The 21323-nt window shown below is 40.6% G+C and overlaps 2 protein-coding genes across 2 annotated transcripts in view; both read left to right on the top strand.

The window, feature by feature from the left end:
- The window catches only part of LOC6626821 (protein DOP1 homolog), a 44042-nt gene that overhangs the window by 1992 nt on the left and 20727 nt on the right, over nucleotides 1-21323 (top strand). The gene's annotated exons all lie outside the window — the stretch shown is intronic.
- Nucleotides 1815-2607, top strand: LOC6626819 (probable palmitoyltransferase ZDHHC24). The gene is made up of 3 exons (XM_032436196.2): nucleotides 1815-2159; nucleotides 2213-2393; nucleotides 2470-2607. Exons 1-3 carry the CDS (start codon nucleotides 1928-1930, stop codon nucleotides 2486-2488), a joined length of 432 nt encoding a protein of 143 aa, XP_032292087.1. The 5' UTR covers nucleotides 1815-1927; the 3' UTR covers nucleotides 2489-2607.

Genomic DNA, 21323 nt, shown 5'->3' with positions numbered 1-21323 from the left:
TTTATTGCATTATGACATTTATTTATGATCGCTCTCCCGCCCCGACACAACAGACCCAACAGCAAGGGGAGTGTTGAAAAACGACATGCAAAGGCAATTCTAGGGTTGTTCCTTGTGACACTATTCAATGTCGCATTCGCAATGGTCACTCATAAATACGGAGTATGAAAATGCATGTGCACATAAGTATTTATGTGTGTGCGTACATATGTTTGCTATTTATTGCTATCAGCTCTGACTTCAGTTGAATTCGTTTTTCATACTTTTTCTTTCTTTATAACGCGTACTTCCTCACGTCTGCTCTGCTTTCTAGGAAAATTATCACGAACATACATAAGTACAAACATGCATATACATAATTGCATGAACACTTGTTGTATGTATGTATGCACATAATTATGTAACCGTATAAACATATGCCAAAATGCCAAATGCATTTCCAAGACCGAACTGAAAGCTCGAATCTGACAGCCGAATCTGGGGCTTGACTGAATCACACCTTTGTTGCCGTTGCTGTTGAAACTGATAAATGAAAAGTTACGTTTATACATACATATGTATATGAGCACCTCAATAAATATACGTGCATACATATATATGTAATTATGTATGTGTTCAGACTTCCAGTAATATGCATGCGTCAGGCTGTAGCTGTTGCTTTGAACGAGATCTGAAAGAGCTTTGGGTGTGATATTGCGAATAAATCATACAAAAGTCAGACACACACACACACATACACACAGAACTACACAGATGTCTAACTGCTGTGTACTTTGTTTTTTTTTTTTCACATACTACTTTTCTCATAATTGTTTTTCAAGAACAGTTAAATATAACCAAAGCTTGCGTAATGCATTTAAGCTTGAAGAGCACGAAGAGAAAGAGAGAGAGAGAGAGAGAGTCAGATAATATCGAACAGAGATGACCAATGGCATAGTCTGGCCAGACAAAGATCGGTCGCCGGAGCGCAGAACAATTTAAATTCATTCAAAAACTCGTAAACTTAATTACCGAACGGCGAACAGCAACAACTTGAAAGTGTGGGTCGCAAACTAAATACGTAGCAGAAATGGCATCTCAAACAATATTCAGTGTCAATGTGAAGTGGGGGAAGCAGTTATGACAGTATATGTGTGTATGTATTATCATACATGCATACATACATACATATGTGTTGTCTGTCGAGAGAAAACAATTACAATGAAGCATTGTTACACGTTTCATCGTGAATGAATAATTATTGTGAATAGTGAGCATTTACTTTAAGAACACATATTTCGTGGTACCTTATGGTTGTGTATGTATGTGCATATAACAGAATCAACACTTTTATTTATACATAAATAAAATTGTTTTACCAATTGTTATCCAACCCACATACCTACAACTGTTAACAGCTTATGTTAAATCTATGCCATCAGCAAATGTTATTCCATTGTTTTTTTACTGTTATAATTTCTCGAAATCTACATTTAAATGTGGTTAAACGAACTAATTGTCAGCTCTATAAATGCAAGCAGGAGTGCCCGACTAGCAAACACCCTTCACAAGCATGCACAGACACCCCATGGAAGATTTATTCCGGAATCGAGTCGGTGTTTATAGTCCGATCACTACGAAATTTGTAGAGGCTTCATGGGAACTCAACGTTTCCCAATTTGGGGAAAATGAGGAACGGTAAAAGTGAGGTTTTGACATAACAGGGTATTTCTTTTTGTTGAATGTGAAGAAGTTAAACATGAAACGTAAAACTTACTGAAGCACACTGTTCTCGCTGGATAAAATCTTAGTGAGCTTTGTAATATAAGCAATTTTGTTGACTAGTATAGAAACCAAAATCAATTCGAAACTCATCTAAGATCATAACATTTTTATTTGACTTTAAATTCCGGTGTTATTTGTCCCCGTATAACTCGTATACCCGCAAATGAAGTTCCGGCGCAATCCATTGCCACGACGACTCGTAGACGTCCTATGTTTCCTAACGATAGTCGTTGTGATACCCCTTGGGATTCTCTATGACTTCATATTTGTGTTGCCGGCATACCATCAGCCTGGCGGATATGCATATGCCTTCACGGTACTTACAGTTCTATTCATGTTCCTCAACGGAATTGCAAACCTGATTGCCTGCATGATAGTTGACACAAGCGTCGACCGTGAGTATTGATCGACCCGGAGCTGGCACTATGTGACTTCCTTTCGCCTTTAGAAGAGCGTGTCGTGCTGTACTCCAATGGGGATGTGGAACCTCTCAATTGGCGACACTGTGCCATTTGCGATAAGCTGGCACCTCCCAGATCCTGGCATTGCAAGGCGTGTGGCGTTTGCATATTGAAACGCGATCATCATTGCATGTTCACGGGATGCTGCATTGGGCATCTAAATTATCGGTATTTCGTGTGCTTTGTGTTCTACCTGTTCGTTTTATCGGCCCACCTGCTAGTTTATAATTCGATTCATTTGAAGAGCTTTTTCAGTTTATTGACTATTTTTCATTTCTGGACCGATCCATGGGGTATGCTACACAAGCATTTGCTTTCTCTCAATGTGCTGCTATTCGTCATAACGTCCATAACTTTGGTCTATAATGTGCCCAAAATGTTACGGGGTCGGGTCTGTACGGAGTGCAAGGCTTCGCAGAAATACAATTGTGGAGTCAACTACAATTTAAAAAATATTTTTGGCCAGCAAATGTATATCGCTTGGCTTTCTCCTCTGATCAAAAGTCAATTACCTGATGATGGTTACACGTGGAAATCAAAGTCGGTAGACGACAAGTTGAAATAGATAAATGAAGCAAAAGGCATAGATAATAGCTAATGTAGTCTAAGTATTTAAAATCCAGCAATGCTCAATTATACTATTTGAATTTTGTTATATATATTTTGTAAGATTGTTATAATAAGTCTAAAAGAAAAAAAAAAGAAAAGGAACTTTCGTTAACCATGCTCTATTTTTATGGTCGCAAAGGCTTAAGCTAAGGTTCCAAGATCATAAAATAATACTTAATTTCAGTCCAATTGTTGCTTACGATACAGGCTCCTTTAGCCTACATATGCCTACAATTTCTCCTTAATCATGGAGTAGTTTAGGAAGAAAGCTAAGCTTGATTTGCTCATGATTTGAGCGAATCGAAAAATATTTGGTTAGATCGAATAGCAAGTCAACTAGTTGCTCTAAAAAGTATATATACATATATTTTTGGTTCGCAATTAATAACGAAAACTATAGACTGAGCATGGGACTCAAGTGGTTGTTGTTGGCGTTTGCATCGCAGGAAGGTGTCTTAACGGATTCGGTACGTGTTGTCTGGACCAATCTTCGGTTCGGCTGGCGGCAGTGAAACCAGTCCCGGTCAAGCCGAGGCCCTAAAGTGTAAATTGGCCATGTCCAGTGCTAATGGATCGACGCACGCCAGCGCAAAAGGAAAATGTGAAAACTGTTTATGGGCACACAGCATTGGAGCAGCATATAAATGGCAATGAATTGCCGTCGATCGTGCAGGAAAAATGCCATGGAAAACATGTTCAACACGAAAAACACGCGCCAAAACAATTCCCAATGCGCTGAGAAAGTCGAGAGGCCGATCGAAGTAACAAATGCTTAGAGTGTGAAAAGCTATTAAAGAAAAAGGGGTAAAAGGTGCTTAGACTTTCCCTACTCGCCCTAAAAGCTTCATTGCAAATCTGCTAGGGATAGCTTATAATTAAAAATAATAATATCTCTGTGCATCAGTCCTTTCATTATTATATATAAATCAACCCAAAAGAAAGGTGAAAAATTGAAGACATCTAGAGATATCTTTAGCTTGGGGTTTTCTTTCTCTAAACAAAGATTACCCAAGATCTTTGTGGTAAGATTGTGGAATTCTTTTGTCCGCCCAAAGCAATTCTGATAACAAAGTTATTTTTATTAAAGCGCACACATCAAATTATAATCGCAGGCTCAAAGGAAGACAGAAGAAACGCTTCAAAAGTGCAAGCATGAAAATATTTTTATGTATAAACAAGGTGCAAGGTAAATAAGCAGAGAATCTATATGCGAAAATCGCCGTCTAGATACCCTCTCCAAATGAGATTTTCTAAATAGCACTTAGAACTCTTCATAAATTTAAATAATTAGTTTAGCAAAACTCAGTAAAACTCAGCCAAAGAAGAAACTTTGCTTCAATTGGAGCTAGAATGAAATACTTAATAAGTTGTACTAAAGTTAAGGTAAGAATCAGTATACCCTTTGTGAGGGTGTTAAACTCCACAGAGTCATTCGCAGGCAGTTGGCCGAGCTGGTTAGCTAGTAAGCCGAGTTGCTGCTGGGGCTTTCATGCTGGCCAACAACTGCAAACGGTTCGTAAACTTGAAAACTGGTAACTGTCTGCAAGGAAGGAAGAAGAGAGAGGGAGAGGGCAGATATCGAGAGAGAACGAGAGAGAGTGAGAGGAGGAGAAGACCGGTTTTGCAGACTTGAAAAATGCAGAAAACGGAAAAGAGTCAAGCACAAGCATAAACATAAACGCTGGCAATCAAATGAGGCTTGGCACTCGCAAAAGGGGTCAAAGTTGAGCACGGCACTCACATTCTTTCATACGAATACATACTACATGCATGCACATATATTTAAGTACACAAATATTAATCATTTATATTTCTTAGACTCAAACTTACTAAGAAAGCTGTTGATTGCAACTATTTGTTTTTCGTCCGATCGATTTCAATCTCGTTTTAATACATCGCAGTAAAATGTTATATGATTGCGAAAATCCATTTCCAAAGTGGTCGAGGCAAATGTTAACTTTCCTTATGTTGGATATGGATATCAGAGATACAAATTTAGAACGGGCAAGGCCGGGTAATATCGTCTGTATACAAATGTTGCGCCATTATAACAAATGCAACTCAGGTTTTCTTTAGTAAAAACAAACTAAGAAAAACGCATTTTCACTATCGCCCTTCTACGCGATTCTCATGAATTCTAGTCACAAGTTTTCTTGCTTTGATAAAAAGTGAAATGTGGCGTTAGCAATCTTCAAATGTTGTTTTTAGTGACACATGCCATTCTATTGGTATTTGTTAAGATATTTCCAGAATCTCCCATATTTGTTATTGTTTATATATAAAGCAAGAATATTTGTTTGGATATGATTGAATGGGCTTGTAATTCAAGTGAAAAGAACAATTTTGGGCTAATTTAAATGTTGATATCTTTGTAGATCTTAAGCATTATACATTTAAACCTCATTAACTCTCCCACGGCTATGACTATGTCTATGACTTTGGGCACATCATTACCGCCGAGACACCTCGACACCGTCATTAAAATTAAGTTATGAGATTGAAGCTTTCACACCCAATTGTAATTATACTTTTCATAATTTATGATAATTTTCCATCACCTTTTCCATGCCATACCAGAAACCCCCAATTAAAGATTGTGCTATAAATCCGAGATGAACATACACCAAAAATAAGGCATCCAAACATGAGAGTAGTTTATTTCTCTTGAAATCGGTCGACAGATGCGGGCTGGTTCAAATTAATCATGTTGAAGTTGTGAAAGGGGCGGAACGGGCTTGGGTGGATGACATGAAATCAAGTTGCCACAATTAAAAATCTTTTAAGTTTCATGTTTTAGTCATAATGTTAAAATGATTCGTATGGAAATTGGAGATCATTTACCAAACCATTTGACACTTAAATTTCGATCAGACATTGAGAAATGGACTTAAGCAAAATATTTCCATTTAACTATGTATGAAATTCTATATAAGTAGTTAAGGATGTTGAGCCTCTGTAATGCTAGAGAATATCAAGATCTCCAGAGTCAATTGAAGAATGTAAATATAAGAAAAATTAATGTTTTTCGGCTGGGATGGGGGCACTCAGAGATTCCGGTGTCGTAGTTGAATTTCGAAGCCAGATGAAGCGTCATTGAGCTGTCAAGCTGAGGCATCGAGGCACCAGACTGGCGGCATTCAGCCTTCAAACTGTGGCATACACGATTATTATTTCAAATTCAATTAAAACTCGCTCCCTAACGGATCGCTCTGATTGACAGGGGGTTTGGCCAGGGACTATTGACATACAGCAGTCGGGCGTGTAAGTGCGTGCCGAAGGAGTTTGGGTTCTAGGAATTCTGCTCAGTCTATGAACAGCTCTCAGCATGGCGGGTCATTGTTTGGAAATTGTTGTACATATTTTTCTATATGGAACTATAGCTCTGTAACGCAATTCAAATCAGATTGCCGAGGGAGGGGCAGGGCAGCTTGTGCCTGTTTTGGGGTCAGGCCCGCGCCGAATGTCTATAAAAATCATATTAATTATCAAAAATGTGCTGGGCATTTATCAAAAAGCCAAAGCGCATTAATTTACCAAAGTGTCGGGAAAATATTTCACACAAATGGGCAACCAAAGCTAATACAAAGATTTTAATTAAGAGCGACCATATTATTTATGGGCCTGCGAGAATTGCCAGAGGCGTTGGCGGAGGCGATGGGGGTGGAGGAGGGCAGTCCGCTTGGATACCGTGCACTCCAGTCGAATTTCGAATTTATTTGTCGATCAAAAGCTGTGCGTTTTTTTTTAATAATAAACTTTGCATATTTATGAAAGTTTATGGCACTGCCGAGCGTCTTCCCTCGCCATGCGACGCATCTGTATCCTCATCCGCACACGCACGACGAGATTTACAATTGCCCATAAATCTTGCGGCCGCGTCTGCGCATGCTGCACTCGCTCTTCGCTCCCCTCGGCGCAGTCGGTGGCAGTTGCCCATTAAGCGACACCAGGAATCAAAACATTAAAAGTAGCGGTAGCCATTGATGACGGAGGATGGAGGATGGAGGCTGGAGAATGGAGGAGGAGCGGCCGCCGCCGGCGGCGTCTGGTAGCACTTGCTTTCGCTTTTCATTCCAGTGGCAGGGGATGCTGAGAGCCGGCAACAGCCGGGTAGTGGCTGCCACATGCAACGTGGCACATGCAACATGTCTGCCCTCGCTGCTTGTGCATCTTTCAGTTTGTTTACTCGACTGTCATAAAAATTAAATGCGTACTTTGGCGCTAATTTAGATGACGCTGGCCTGGCGTCTGCCGATTTGCCGGAAGATGCGCATTTGCTTAATTGGAAGTGTTGCTAACAGGCAGCTCCAAATCCCCCAGTTGACAAACCTGCCCACGGCCAGATCTGCTTTGTCGTTGGAAAACTATCCAAGTGCTATTTTTGGCATTCTAATATTCGCCCGACGGTGAAAGTCATTGCCATTTGAACGTTGGGAAGGTGCGAAATTCTGGTCTCAGGGAATTTAACAAGAGACCACAATTTATCTTCAATTCATTAAATCATCTTGAAAGTAAATCAAATAAGAGGATAAAGTCGGGAGTCTTATGGGTTTAGACCCAGACATGAGTCTTAGGGCAGACAGACGGGCATGGTTTATTCGACTCGGCTTTTGCTTACGCATTTTCAATAGGTTCAGGGTATACAAATTTTAACATAAATTTAAGTTTCTTCAATTAATTTACATAATAGTTGGATAGTTCTTTGTGAAAAGTCCGATTTACTAAAATGATTCAATAACAATCTTATAATGATCGAAAATAAACAACAATATAGGAAGTTATTCCATTGATTACAAGAATAATGTTGATATATGTGAATGGACTTAAGTATGCATGTTTGTATGTATGTGTGTGTGAATGTGTGTGTGTGTCCGTATGTGAATGTATGTATGTGCGTATATATGTATGTATGTTTATATGTATGCATGTAAATTGTCTGCTATACCAATAGAAGTCCAACTTGTCTTGTTGCGCGATAAATTTAAATAGGGAAACGTATTTATTAAAGCTGCCCTCCTCCTCGATTCTCAAAAATTTAAGTAAGGCCTGCCGGCTTCACCCTTCAATTAGTCGCAGGAGGCCTCAACCCTGGAAGCTGAGGAGCCGGAGGAGCATCGCGGAGGACCAGGAGGAGGAGCACCAAGGGGGCGGAGCAGGAGGCGTAGGTATGTAGGTATGTAGGTATGTAGGTATGTAGGTATGTAGGTATGTAGGTATGTAGGTATGTATGTATGTATGTATGTATGTATGTATGTGTGTATGTATGTATGTATGTATGTATGTATGTATGTATGTATGTATGTATGTATGTATGTATGTATGTATGTATGTATGTATGTATGTATGTATGTATGTATGTATGTATGTATGTATGTATGTATGTATGTATGTATGTAGGTAGGTAGGTAGGTATGTAGGTATGTGTGTATGTATGTATGTGTGTGTATGTATGTATGTATGTATGTATGTATGCATGCATGTATGTATGTATGCATGCATGTAAATTGTCTGCTATACGAATAGAAGACCAACTTGTCTGGTTGCGCGGTAAATTTAAATAGGGAAACGTATTTATTAAAGCTGCCCTCCTCCTCGATTCTCAAAAATTTAAGTAAGGCCTGCCGGCTTCACCCTTCAATTAGTCGCAGGAGGCCTCAACCCTGGAAGCTGAGGAGCCGGAGGAGCATCGCGGAGGACCAGGAGGAGGAGCACCAAGGGGGCGGAGCAGGAGGCGTAGGTATGTAGGTATGTAGGTATGTAGGTATGTAGGTATGTAGCTATGTAGGTATGTATGTATGTATGTATGTATGTATGTATGTATGTATGTGTGTATGTATGTGTTTGTATGTATGTATGTATGTATGTATGTATGTATGTATGTATGTGTGTATGCATGTATGTATGTATGCATGCATGTAAATTGTCTGCTATACGAATAGAAGACCAACTTGTCTTGTTGCGCGGTAAATTTAAATAGGGAAACGTATTTATTAAAGCTGCCCTCCTCCTCGATTCTCAAAAATTTAAGTAAGGCCTGCCGGCTTCACCCTTCAATTAGTCGCAGGAGGCCTCAACCCTGGAAGCTGAGGAGCCGGAGGAGCATCGCGGAGGACCAGGAGGAGGAGCACCAAGGGGGCGGAGCAGGAGGCGTAGGTATGTAGGTATGTAGGTATGTAGGTATGTAGGTATGTAGGTATGTAGGTATGTATGTATGTATGTATGTATGTATGTATGTATGTATGTATGTATGTATGTATGTATGTATGTATGTATGTATGTATGTATGTATGTATGTATGTAGGTAGGTAGGTATGTAGGTATGTGTGCATGTATGTATGTGTGTGTATGTATGTATGTATGTATGTATGTATGCATGCATGTATGTATGTATGCATGCATGTAAATTGTCTGCTATACGAATAGAAGACCAACTTGTCTGGTTGCGCGGTAAATTTAAATAGGGAAACGTATTTATTAAAGCTGCCCTCCTCCTCGATTCTCAAAAATTTAAGTTAGGCCTGCCGGCTTCACCCTTCAATTAGTCGCAGGAGGCCTCAACCCTGGAAGCTGAGGAGCCGGAGAAGCATCGCGGAGGACCAGGAGGAGGAGCACCAAGGGGGCGGAGCAGGAGGCGTAGGTATGTAGGTATGTAGGTATGTAGGTATGTAGGTATGTAGGTATGTATGTATGTATGTATGTATGTATGTATGTGTGTATGTATGTGTTTGTATGTATGTATGTATGTATGTATGTATGTATGTGTGTATGCATGTATGTATGTATGCATGCATGTAAATTGTCTGCTATACGAATAGAAGACCAACTTGTCTTGTTGCGCGGTAAATTTAAATAGGGAATCGTATTTATTAAAGCTGCCCTCCTCCTCGATTCTCAAAAATTTAAGTAAGGCCTGCCGGCTTCACCCTTCAATTAGTCGCAGGAGGCCTCAACCCTGGAAGCTGAGGAGCCGTGGAGCATCGCGGAGGACCAGGAGGAGGAGCACCAAGGGGGCGGAGCAGGAGGCGTAGGTATGTAGGTATGTATGTATGTATGTATGTATGTATGTATGTATGTATGTATGTATGTATGTATGTATGTATGTATGTATGTATGTATGTATGTATGTATGTATGTATGTATGTATGTATGTATGTATGTATGTATGTATGTATGTATGTATGTATGTATGTATGTATGTATGTATGTATGTATGTATGTATGTATGTGTGTGTATGTATGTATGTATGAATGTATGTATGTGTGTATGTGTGTATGTATGTATGTATGTATGTATGTGTATGTGTACGTGTATGTATGTATGTCAGCCAAATATATTTATGACCATTGGGAAAAAAAACGATGCTCAATTCGGCTTTCGGTATAGTTTATTTTGGTTGTTAGGGCTAGTTTAAGGTTCTAATGATAGTCTATGGTTATTTTGCACTCGAATTCGAGACATATCAACATTTGGAACCATTTAGCTTACAATTCAGAAAGGGCTCTTCAAATGCTTTGGTCATGAATGTTTTCTTTGGCTAGATCCTCGTGAAACAATTTTCAACCATGATATATTCTTTTTACTTTTGAGGACCAACCCTTTCCATGATAAGGGACTAATTGCAATCGCTCGACTGCAGCAGCTGCTATTTGAAATGTTTGTCTGTATATTCGAATATTTATATACAGAGAAGTGTCGAAAAAAAGGGGGTAGCAAAGCAGAATGGAGTGTGCAACAAATAAATCTGCAACGGGAACAAAGCAGAATGCGAAAGTAACAAAAACAAAAGAGAGTGCTCTGGCGGGGAGTGCTCGAATAGAAGATACCGCAAGCTGTGATTCTTCGTACCTTGAATAACAATAATAGAAGCCCCCCTTGGACATTTTCTATCAAACTATTTTGCCCTTCTGTAGCTGTCCGTCCAAAAGAGTTTTCCCTGTAGTGTACTTACACAAAACCAGTATACCCTTTCGCAACGATTTCCAATAGGTACAGGGTATTAAAAGAAACTGCAGAGCTTTGCAGCCAGCGGCGACAGCTGCCACCGAACGAACTGCGAAATCAGCTAAAGCCAAAAAGTTGGACTTGTTATTGTGGCTAATTATGCGCAACTGCAGCAGGAACAGCCGCAAAAAGAGTCCCACGTCGAGCGGCACTCGAGGGGCACGAAGCCAAAGGAGGTCGCGCATGCGCCGCACGCTGCGATTAAAGTCCAACGGGGGCTAGAGTTGCAAACCATGTGCCGAACGGATCTGGATCGCGGAAAGAGGGAGGGGTGGACTGGTTAATTGCTGTGTCTCAATTTTCAGCAATTGGGATTTGTCCAGCTTGCATTCCGGTTCGTGACTCATTGGCAACTTGGCAACGGAAGTCGACACGGGAGTGCGGCACATGTATGTTGCACGTGGACCATGCTTGACCCCATAGCCTGGCCCGAGCCTGACCTGGACTGTCGCCTGTTGCAACGCTTTTTCTATGCTTCGGCTTGTCGGGCTTGTCGTTGCGGGCCTCTGCATTTGAATTTACCCCTCTAGGGCTTTTTTTTTTTTGTCAGTTTTAACCAGTTTTGTTTGTTTTATTATTGTTTGGCTTTTGGACTGAGCCTGCGCTTTAGTTCAGTTCTACTGCCTGGCCAGGCCAGGGGACGGACGGGTTGAACGAACTGACAATGAGTTGCACAGTTGGGTGCAGCGGATGTTATTGGAACACAATGCCAGCGACTAGATACACATGGCCATGTTATGCTCACGTCGGGCCCTTATCACTCTGCTTGTTCAGATAAAAGTGCGCTTCGATAAGATATGATTCAAAGTTTGCTCACGGAGCATACAAACATCCGTCTCTTTCTCTTTCACTCTCTGATTCGGTTGCCAATCTGTGTTTACTCAACAACTCGACAACTTCATTCGAATCTGCTAGTTTTACCTTCTGATTCCACTTATGGCAACACCTTTCTGATATACCTGAAATATTATCTTTAGTACTCCAACGTTTACAGAAAATGATCGGAATTTTTATAACGACGGGTCATTTAAAGCCGACTTCTGTAAGGGTTTTTTTTTTTGAAGATTATAATAAAATATTCCATCATATTGGGAAAGTAGCGTCACTCACTTTTTCTAAGAATTTCATTTTTGTCAGCTAAATTTTCTTGGACTCAACCAGGAAACGGGAAACGGGGGTAAGAAGATACAAATGCGGCTAATACCAGACCAGATGGAACTGCCAAATGTGACAAATGTGATAATATAAATAGCGCGGGCGCAGCGTGTGAAAAGACGCCAAGAAATTGTCCCATGCCAGAAGCGGGTGAAAAACCCGTTGGGATCGCTCCACTGTTCGCTGTCCAAAAACAAAATGGAAATCGAAATTTCGCAGAGTGCGGCTCGCATCTCTGTTTGATTCACTAATTTGCATTTTATTCAAATTCAGCGCCAGTTGATGAGACTTGCCGCTGCTTCATATTCAAGTTAACCAATTCATTTCTTAATTATTCGCTGGAAGTCACGTCAACAGTTCGAGTGTAAACATAAACAATGCAACCATAAAAAAGTTAATTCCCAGTTGTTGTTGTTGTTGTTGTTGTTGTTGTTGTCGTTTACTGCCAAGTTTGTGCAATTTTCTCAAAAATTAATCAGCAAAATGTTGTCGCTTAGCCAAAAGTATCAAATAACCCAATTGGGTGCAATTGTCGGGAAATTCGATCGGTTATCGCCGCAATTAGTGTGCTGCCTACTTTCGAGCTACGATTTAAATAGAATATCACAAAATTACAAATCAACTAACAAATGCTGACAACAAGCCTGATGGGCTTCCAAATGGGTTCATTCCACCTTGATCGGCAGATGGCCAGCAGGTGCAGCTGAAGCAGTAAAAGGTTCAGAGCTTGATAAAAACACGGCAAAGCGGATGACACCTGTGACGTGTCGGGTGTGTGTGTGTGTGTGTGTGTGTGTGCATATATATTGTTGTTTATCATGATAATGACAGGCACAAGAACTCACTGCTTGGCCACCAAAAATTTGTAGGTGCTGCGGACTACAACAAAATTGCAGCGGCAAATGCACTCGACTGTGTAAAATGAAGTTGAGGTCGCCCGAGGATGTGCGGGGTGTGGCCAGTGCGAGGGGGGCGGTTGGTGCGAGGCAGGGGTGCCGCTACGCTTGGCTGCCTTTAGGCCTGGGAAACTGTTAACGAGAAGTCGCGTAATTGACCTTTTTTCGGTCACATTTCCACAGCACGGCCAAAACTAACAACAAAAATGGAATTTCAATATGAACGCAACCACGCCCACAACAATAACAAAGTGCATAAGTGCATAAACATTTATACACATCACATATTGTGTGTAGCTACTATTCAATTATATTTATATTTGAAAAAGTTGATTTTATGGCTATTTCGTGAATGTCGCCACTTGATTTGCATAACAAAAGGTTGCTCAACTCAGCAGTGAAAAGTTTTAGAAATAAGCCCAAGTTTACACAGAGACACATCCAGCATTTGTTTATCCATTGGCAGCGCCGGGCAAGCGCAACTAATTGCCGGCACAACCATATGGGGGCACCTTTTTGGGGAACTGGAGCTGAGAATTGTGTAAACAATTTGGGTGGGAATTTAGCTGCGCCAGCACTTAAAAGTGCTTCGCGTTCAGTTTATGAGAAATTCGCGAGAGCTCAAATTAAAAATCGTTTCGTTTACTTCATTCTTATGGCCAGTTTTTATGATTTGTTTAGAATCCAGGCCAGATGCGAACTATGCATATATATAAATATATATATTTTGTAGGTGTATGTGTATTTAATGGAAAACATACTATTGCATTTTTGCATTTGTTTACCAGACTAGGAAACAAGCTATGTATTTTTCTTTTGTTTACAATTTTAAGCTATAGTTGACTGAAATTTCTTATATAAAATGCGTTTAAATATTTAAATGAGAGCAATAACAATTGGCCCAAATTGTTGAAATTAATTAAATGGATATCTGTTTATGGAACCAAAAAATTTGCTTTACTCGAAATAGTCGAAAATTATATGAAACAACTTGGGTTTTTCAGTTCTTTTTGTTTGTGTTTGTTTTTCTATCATGCGTGTGAATATTTCTGCAGCATTGTTTGAATTTCGCGCTTCATTTGCTTTTGGGCTTCAGTTTTGTATGTTGTCTCCGGTTCAATAAATAACACAAAAGCAAAAACAAATGCGTTCCAATAGACTCTAATTTGCTTAAATGCTCTTTAAACCAAAAAACCCATTTAAATGCGCGCTGCGTTGGCTCCAATTGTGTCCCGGAATGTGCGTGCGCACGCGCCAATCCACTTCCCCCCCCTATAACCACCCCCTTCCCTTTGGATGTAAACGGAAGTGCACTGTCAGCTGAGCTTGGACGGGCTTTCTTTGAAGCCGCCGTCCATGGCAAGCAGCTTGGCTTTTGGTGCGGCACGTCCAGCACCAAATTAACAGACATCCAAACGGCAAACTTGAAAAGATTTTTTTTATGGCCGCGCTTCAAAAGATACTTTTTACATAGACAATTGCACTCGGAGTCATTGTCACTCGGCCATCGGCGGCAGCGGAAGCCTGCGTTCCAGCCAGATGAAAGACTCAAGAGAAACACCCAAGCTGAGGTCCAACTCTAACGAGAAAAGCAGCTGACCTCATTCTTAGATTTAGCACTGCGTTAAATGCAATTTACGCAGAAAACAAAAGCCGAAAGTCCGAACGTGCAACAAGTGAGAAGCGCAGCAGAAGCACAAGCAACTAGCATAAGTCAGAGTTAATAAATCTATCCATCTATCTATCCATCCATCCATCTATCTATCTATCTATCTATCTATCCGTCTATCTATATATCTATCTATCTATCTATCTATCTATCTATCTGTATCTTTGTTAAATTACAGTTTTCGCTCTTAATATAGTGTAAGCGAATTTTGGATATTCTGTGAATCTATCACAAAGATTTTTGCTAACAGTTTAAAAGCTGAGTAAAAATGTATACAAAACATTTTGGAGGGGACTTCGAAATTATTTCAAAGGAAAAGGGAGGTATCGCAGAAATATATGCTCGTCTCGTATTCAGGAAGTTTGTCTTACGATAAGCATAAGTGAAGGTAGCCAAAGGGAGGGCAGCATCCAAAATGTTGGAAAAATGGGGGTTTTCGGCTTTTCGGTGACATGTTAGGATTTTCCTATTTATATAATTGACAGGTATATGGCTAAACCCTCGACGGTCACATGTGCCTTATTAGCCCAGCTGTTGAGTGTGGATTCCAAAATCTGGAAAAACTAAAAAAATATTAAATTAAAGTAGTTCCTAATAATATTTACAAACATTGGTAATGTTTTAATTCTCAGTCAGCAAAAAGCGACGTCAAATACCAGAAGAGCTTAGAAAGAGTTCGCTGTAAAAACAATTTGCGTTTTTTAGTGGCAGAGGGGGCGAGGCGGTGCAGCTTGTTGCAACTACTAAGCGGATCCAATTCTTGCCACACTTGCCCTGCCTCCAATAGACTGGTTGGAGGTGCGTTCCTCGGTCTCAAATTCCCAAATGATCGACTAATTTGTCAAATGGACCTGGACCGCGTTCATTACTGCTCGAGGTGGATTATTACCCAACAATGCCAAGATTTTCCTGCCTCTCTCTAACGCTCTTAAAGTTGTTAAATCATGCAACATACGAGACTATTGTGTGTGTGTGTGTGTGTGTGTAAGGGTCTTCTTTCAACCGCTTTGGGAACTGTCGACGCACTCAAGTTGATCGGTTCCAGCGCCATTTGGTGCGAGATTTCGCGCTGTGTGGCCCCACCAGGGTTAAGTACCTCATAAACCGGGTCTGTGGTAATTGAAATGGGTTTACACACTAATACGTTCTTCAAGAATGTTGAACAACTTCAGAGATACAAAAACTCTGAACGATGCGTCTTATGCAGAAGTAATTTGTGGTCTGTAAATATTAGAACTTTGGGGTTAAGTTTACAATTTGGAAGATATACTCTCATCTATTATATCCAGTACTCAAAAATTATTGCTTGAGATTCACACAATTAGGATCCGGATCCGTGAAACCTTCCAATGCGTATAGTAAATACTTATAATAATAATAATTAGAGCAATAATAAAAATGATATTAATAATAATAATGATAATAATAATAATAATAACAATGATAATAGTAATAACAATTATAATAATAATAATATTAATAACAATGATATTATTAATAATAATTGTATTGTCAATAATATTAACATCATTTAATCATGTGGCACATGAGCTGCAGTTTTGACTGTGAGGCCAATTCTGTCGTGCTGTGGATTGGCCGACCTTTGGCCTTGTTTGTGGGCAGCCTTAGAAGCGTTCACATTTGGCCGCTTTCTGCAGTGTAAACTGAATCTTTTGTGTCATTGCTTTTTTGGTTTATTGGAAACGTGGACACCATGCGGCCAGTCCAAGTCCAGAAACGAAGGCAACTGATGCTCCAATTCGACGACTTCTCTATTTGTTTTGCGCTGTTTTTTTTTTTTGTTTATTTTTTATTTTCTACTTAGGTTACTCAAATGTCGTGTTTCTTTTATTTCGACTTAGCAGTTTTTTGCAGCGAAACCTTCGCGTCGTCGTATTTTAAATGTCTTCTTTTCTTTTTTTTTTTTTTTGGCCATTGCTATTTGAATTTCTGCAGCGTTGACGAAACTCTGAAGCTTATTTGACAGCCACAGATTTTGAAGCCATGTTTACCCGACTTAACATGCTGCGATTGTTTTGAGAACGTATCATCATCCCATAGGAGAAACAGACGCAAGTCTTCAACAAATTTTAATTGGTGAAACGTTCTGTGATTTCCTTTCAAACAATGGCATCTCCATCATATCTACCATATGTTTACTTCATTTAAATAGAAATTAACATTCAAAAGCTTTCGATGATCCCTGGACTTACAAAGGGCGCCTGTGTTAAGTATATTCACAAAAAGGGTTGAGGTTTGGAGGTTGAGGGTTCTCCAAGCCTGCGATTTACCGATTTACCGCTATCGAACTGCAGCACATGCGGAGCTCTTGTCACGACGCGGCATTTATCAAAGCTGTCAAAGACTCACATTCACATTCCACATATTCCATATACACAACCGCACATATCCATGGCTATGGATGCATTCATTATGCACTCAGGCGGCAATAAGGCCAACAGGGACAGCAACAACAACAACAACAACAACAACAACAACAGCAACCAGGCGACATCTAGATAAACGAACTAGCTGAGAATTTCAATATCTTTTCGCAGTTGTCAATGCGACGACGATAGAGGGAAACACGGGCACGCATTCACATACATATCTATTTATGTGTACATAGGGCAACTATGTGTGTGTGTGTTTGCCGTGTGTGTGTGTGTGTGTACCCAACGACCTACATATCCGGTGCTCTTATCAATTATCACAACTGCCAGCAATTGAGGCAAAAAGCCGACATTGGTCACAGAAAAGGGCATTAGTTTACCTAACTGGCCAGAGATTTATCCCAGGGGCGGGAGGCCCCTAATACCCGAGTAGTAGGTACCTACATGCACACATCCTTGAGTCCTTGAGGCTGTTGCTCATGCGCAAAGCTTCGATTTGGATTTCATAAAGACGAATGCGATTCTTTAGCACAGCCCTTTTGCTCTTTGGGAATTCCATTTTGGGTTCGCATTGTTCATAAATTATGGTTTATGGCGAGGGTTGCTGCGCGTATGTATCTGTGTGTGTGTGTGTGTATCTGTGTGTGTGTTTGTGTGTTGTGGGGGGTACTCTAATTTGTATTAGGGTCATATTTCACTTGTAGGGTTTCCAGCGAAGTTTCATTTTAATTTTATTGTTGTCGCCGGGCCACCGAAACTAAAGCGAGCGAGTGCATTGTTTACGTGAGTGCCACGATTTTTGGACTGCATTGATCCACCCTGCGGTCCCGGGCGCTATTTGGGACTCGTCCCGTTCCACGAGGGTGGGTGCAAAAAGCATTTCGTGGGTTTCCGCATATTCGTCAGACTCTCCTCACATTGTTTTGGACTGCGTTTCCCTTTTTTTTCTATATTAATAATCGACATTTGTTGACGCACATTTATAGCAACAAAAACTCTGACAGCTGGCGTATGGATTTCTATTTCTATTTATTTGCAGTCATATCAGATATTATGTCACGCTTAATTGGGCTACAAACAGAATGCTTAGGATTTTGCTAAAGATTACATTTTGCTGAGACTCGCAAATAACAAACAAGTAAAAATTGCAGTTGAATGTTTGTTAAATATTTCTAATGTAATCTCACTTCAGCATTTCCAAAATATTTATGTTATATATAAATATTTAATGTTGCGATTCAGTAATTATTATTATTCAACTCGTAGCCTTATATTTGTTTTGTTAGATATTCTGCAGATTATTAACCAACTGCCAGGTGCTGGGAAAGGGACCGAGTGTACAGCTAAAACCAAAAGCAATTCTTGGAATTCCAAATTCTTTGTAAGTCGATGCAAAAAAGGTGAAAAAATTCACACTCTAAGAATGCAAATGAGGCGGTAGGAACTGCCGCGCTGCCACAGTCATCGAGCCCAAGTCCAAAGTGCTGCGGGGCACCTCTCTGCGTCCGTGTGCCCGTGTGCCAAGAGTCGCAGCTGAAAACTGAATCACTTGGAAACATTGCAATTTAAGCAGAAAATATGGTCTTAAACTAGTTTTGCCACGTTTTCGCCTTCAGCCTGGTCTGTGAGTGGCAACTAATGCTTACGCTGGCAAACAAAGCTAACAAAACAGACTAAAGCAAAAAGGCGACAGCAACAAAAACAAATGCAATATAAGCCAAAACATATTTCTAGCCATGAACAATATGTATATTGCTTTCAAAATGCCCTTAAAACCGAACATAATTCTAAAGAAAAACCAATTTCTAAGCGTCAAATTTTAGAGCTACAAAAAAGCCTTTTTGGCTTTTGCAAAGCGCCTTTCTAGTCTGAGAAGCGGCCACTGCACACATTATTTTTGCCACCACTGTGACCTCAGCGCCAGGCAAATAAGAAAAGCTGTTGAGTTTGCCTTAAGTAAATCTATCTAGATCAAGTGTTATATTTTAACACTTAACACTTAATGTTGAATATTATATTTTTAGGTGTAATATCTTTAGATGCAATTCTAGCTATGAATTTCTCTCTCCAAGGCATATTTGAATATATAATTTTGTATGCTGCAACCAAAAACGGCCTAAGAGGTACAATATTTTTGCCACCACTGTGAGCACAGCGCCAGGCCAATATGAAGAGTTGTTGAGCTTGCCTTAAAAAAAATCTATCTAGATCAAGTGATATATAAAGCCTGACAATAATAACATAAAGATTTGAAGATTATATTTTTGAGTCTAATATCTTTAGATGCAATTCTGGCCATGAATTTTTCTCCAAGGCCTATTTGTCCAAATATGAATATATAATTCTGTATGCTGCAACCAAATACGGCCTAAGAGCTACATTATTTTTGACGTTTAAAAACGATTTTGGCCTACAGTGCTGGGGCCATTAAAAGATGGCCAGCAGAAGCTCACCTTAGCGATTGCTGCATATCATCCATATGCACTTATATGCACCTATGCACATAGGTTTGTGTGTGTCTGTATGTGTGTGTGTGTGTGTGTGTGTGTGTGTGTGTGTACGTGCCGGGCATGGATAAACAGTTGCTGCGACAGAACCTCGAGCCGGCACGTCCCGCTGGACAGCATTTGGACTCCAATACAAAGGCCTACTACGGGCAGCAATTGAAGCTAAAAATTTCCCTTTATGAGCGATCTGTATTATTGATTCTAGACATCTGCCAGGCCAGAGCTACCTGTTGGCATGTTGGCCAACTAATAAGCGACTTAATAGCCCAGACACGTAGCTCGCTTCATAGAGTTATTAGTGTCGTCTCGAAAGGTGTGTGGGTGGAGGAGGCGCAGGTGGTGGAGGAGTGCCAAATGAAATGCTGATCAAGCCGTTCTAACGATTAATTTACCTTAAAAGAATTAACAGTAGCATATAAAGAAATTTTCTATTTAATTATTTGCTGCCTATTAAATAGACTCCATTTACCGCGTTCACGTTTAAGGCAAGTGTTAATAGCAAAGATATTTACATTTTGAAAGCTTTGATTTCTTACAGTGCCTGTTATTTGTACAGGTGGGTGCAAAAAAGTAAGACTACCTTTACACTGCTCTAGACTTTGGCATATGTATAATTCAAATGGAAGTAAAATAGATTTGACTACAGTCCGTGCAAAAAGTATATTTGCATCAATAGAACTGAGCACAATGGAAGACCTTTGTGCGATCTTGTGAGTGGAACACTGCCAGCATCTGCTCGCCATGGTAATTGATATTGTGATGAATAGTCGGAGAGTGTTAATGAGCACTTTAGACGAGAAGCTCGGCATTTGCCGAGCAGCAGCATTACGTCCAGGGCGCATTCCTTAATGGTCAGCTAGTTGGCTGTTATTAATCAAGAGCAGAAGAATGTGTGTGTGTAGGCAGGGCAAAATTGCAGTGCTGAGCGGAGACAAAGATGGGTAACAGCAGAGGCAGCAACAGTGGCAGCAGCGACGGCGGCAGCGGCAGCATCCTCATCAACAGGTAGTAAAACGCCAAGACGTGCCCATCAATATCAATACAATGGCATCGTGCGTGACATGTTCAGCTTGTTGCTGTTCACAGCGAGAGAGACAAAGGGAGAGAGAGCGAGAGAGAGAGTGCGAGCGAGCGTGCTTTGAAGCGCAGAAAGAAAGAAACCTCGAACTAGCAGAAAGTGCAAAGAAGGCGGCAGCTGGCGAATGAGCAGGAACAGCGTATACGAATACGAGTGCAAAGCACATCCGAATGCACTCAAACTCCGTTCGCTGCCGAACTTCACTCAAGAACACAAAGAGACACAGCGCGGCACGGCGCTCAACAGATACACACCTCTCGCTGTCAAGCAGTTCAAAATACTGGTTTTCTGCAGGCGGCCAAGTTCGTTACAAAGATTTGCTTTCATTTTTCCGTTAACGGCCATAGCGTATATACATATGTGTGCGTGTGTGTGTGTGTGTGTGTTAGTTGGCTTGTGTGTATCCGCGAGATACATGTGCTTGTGTGTATCCGAACTGCAGCAGCAGCAGCTGCCGCTACCTTTGCTGTGTCCAGGTAGTATCTGAGCCGAGTTCTCGACTTGGCATTGCTCAGCTCTTCGCTGCTTTCGCCTCGTCGCTATTATGTTAATCCCAATCCCGTGCCTGGCTCCGGCTCATACGCGTACACACCTGAGCGGCAGCTGCAGCTGCGCCGAGCTCTCTGGACAGGTAGCAAAAGGTTATTTGATTATTCAACAGCCATTTTTTTTTCTTTTTTTTTAGTTTTGGTTTTGTTTGCTTCCTCTACAGCGGGCCCTACGACTTTCAGCGATGGCCTCTACCTGGGCTCACGTTCTGGCGTAGCCAAACGTCCTTATGTTCATCAG

Source organism: Drosophila virilis, chromosome 5, assembly GCF_030788295.1.
Source record: "Drosophila virilis strain 15010-1051.87 chromosome 5, Dvir_AGI_RSII-ME, whole genome shotgun sequence".
NCBI lineage: Eukaryota > Metazoa > Arthropoda > Insecta > Diptera > Drosophilidae > Drosophila > Drosophila virilis.
Note: the sequence above shows the minus strand (reverse complement) of the source record. Positions and strands in the feature narration are given on the sequence as shown.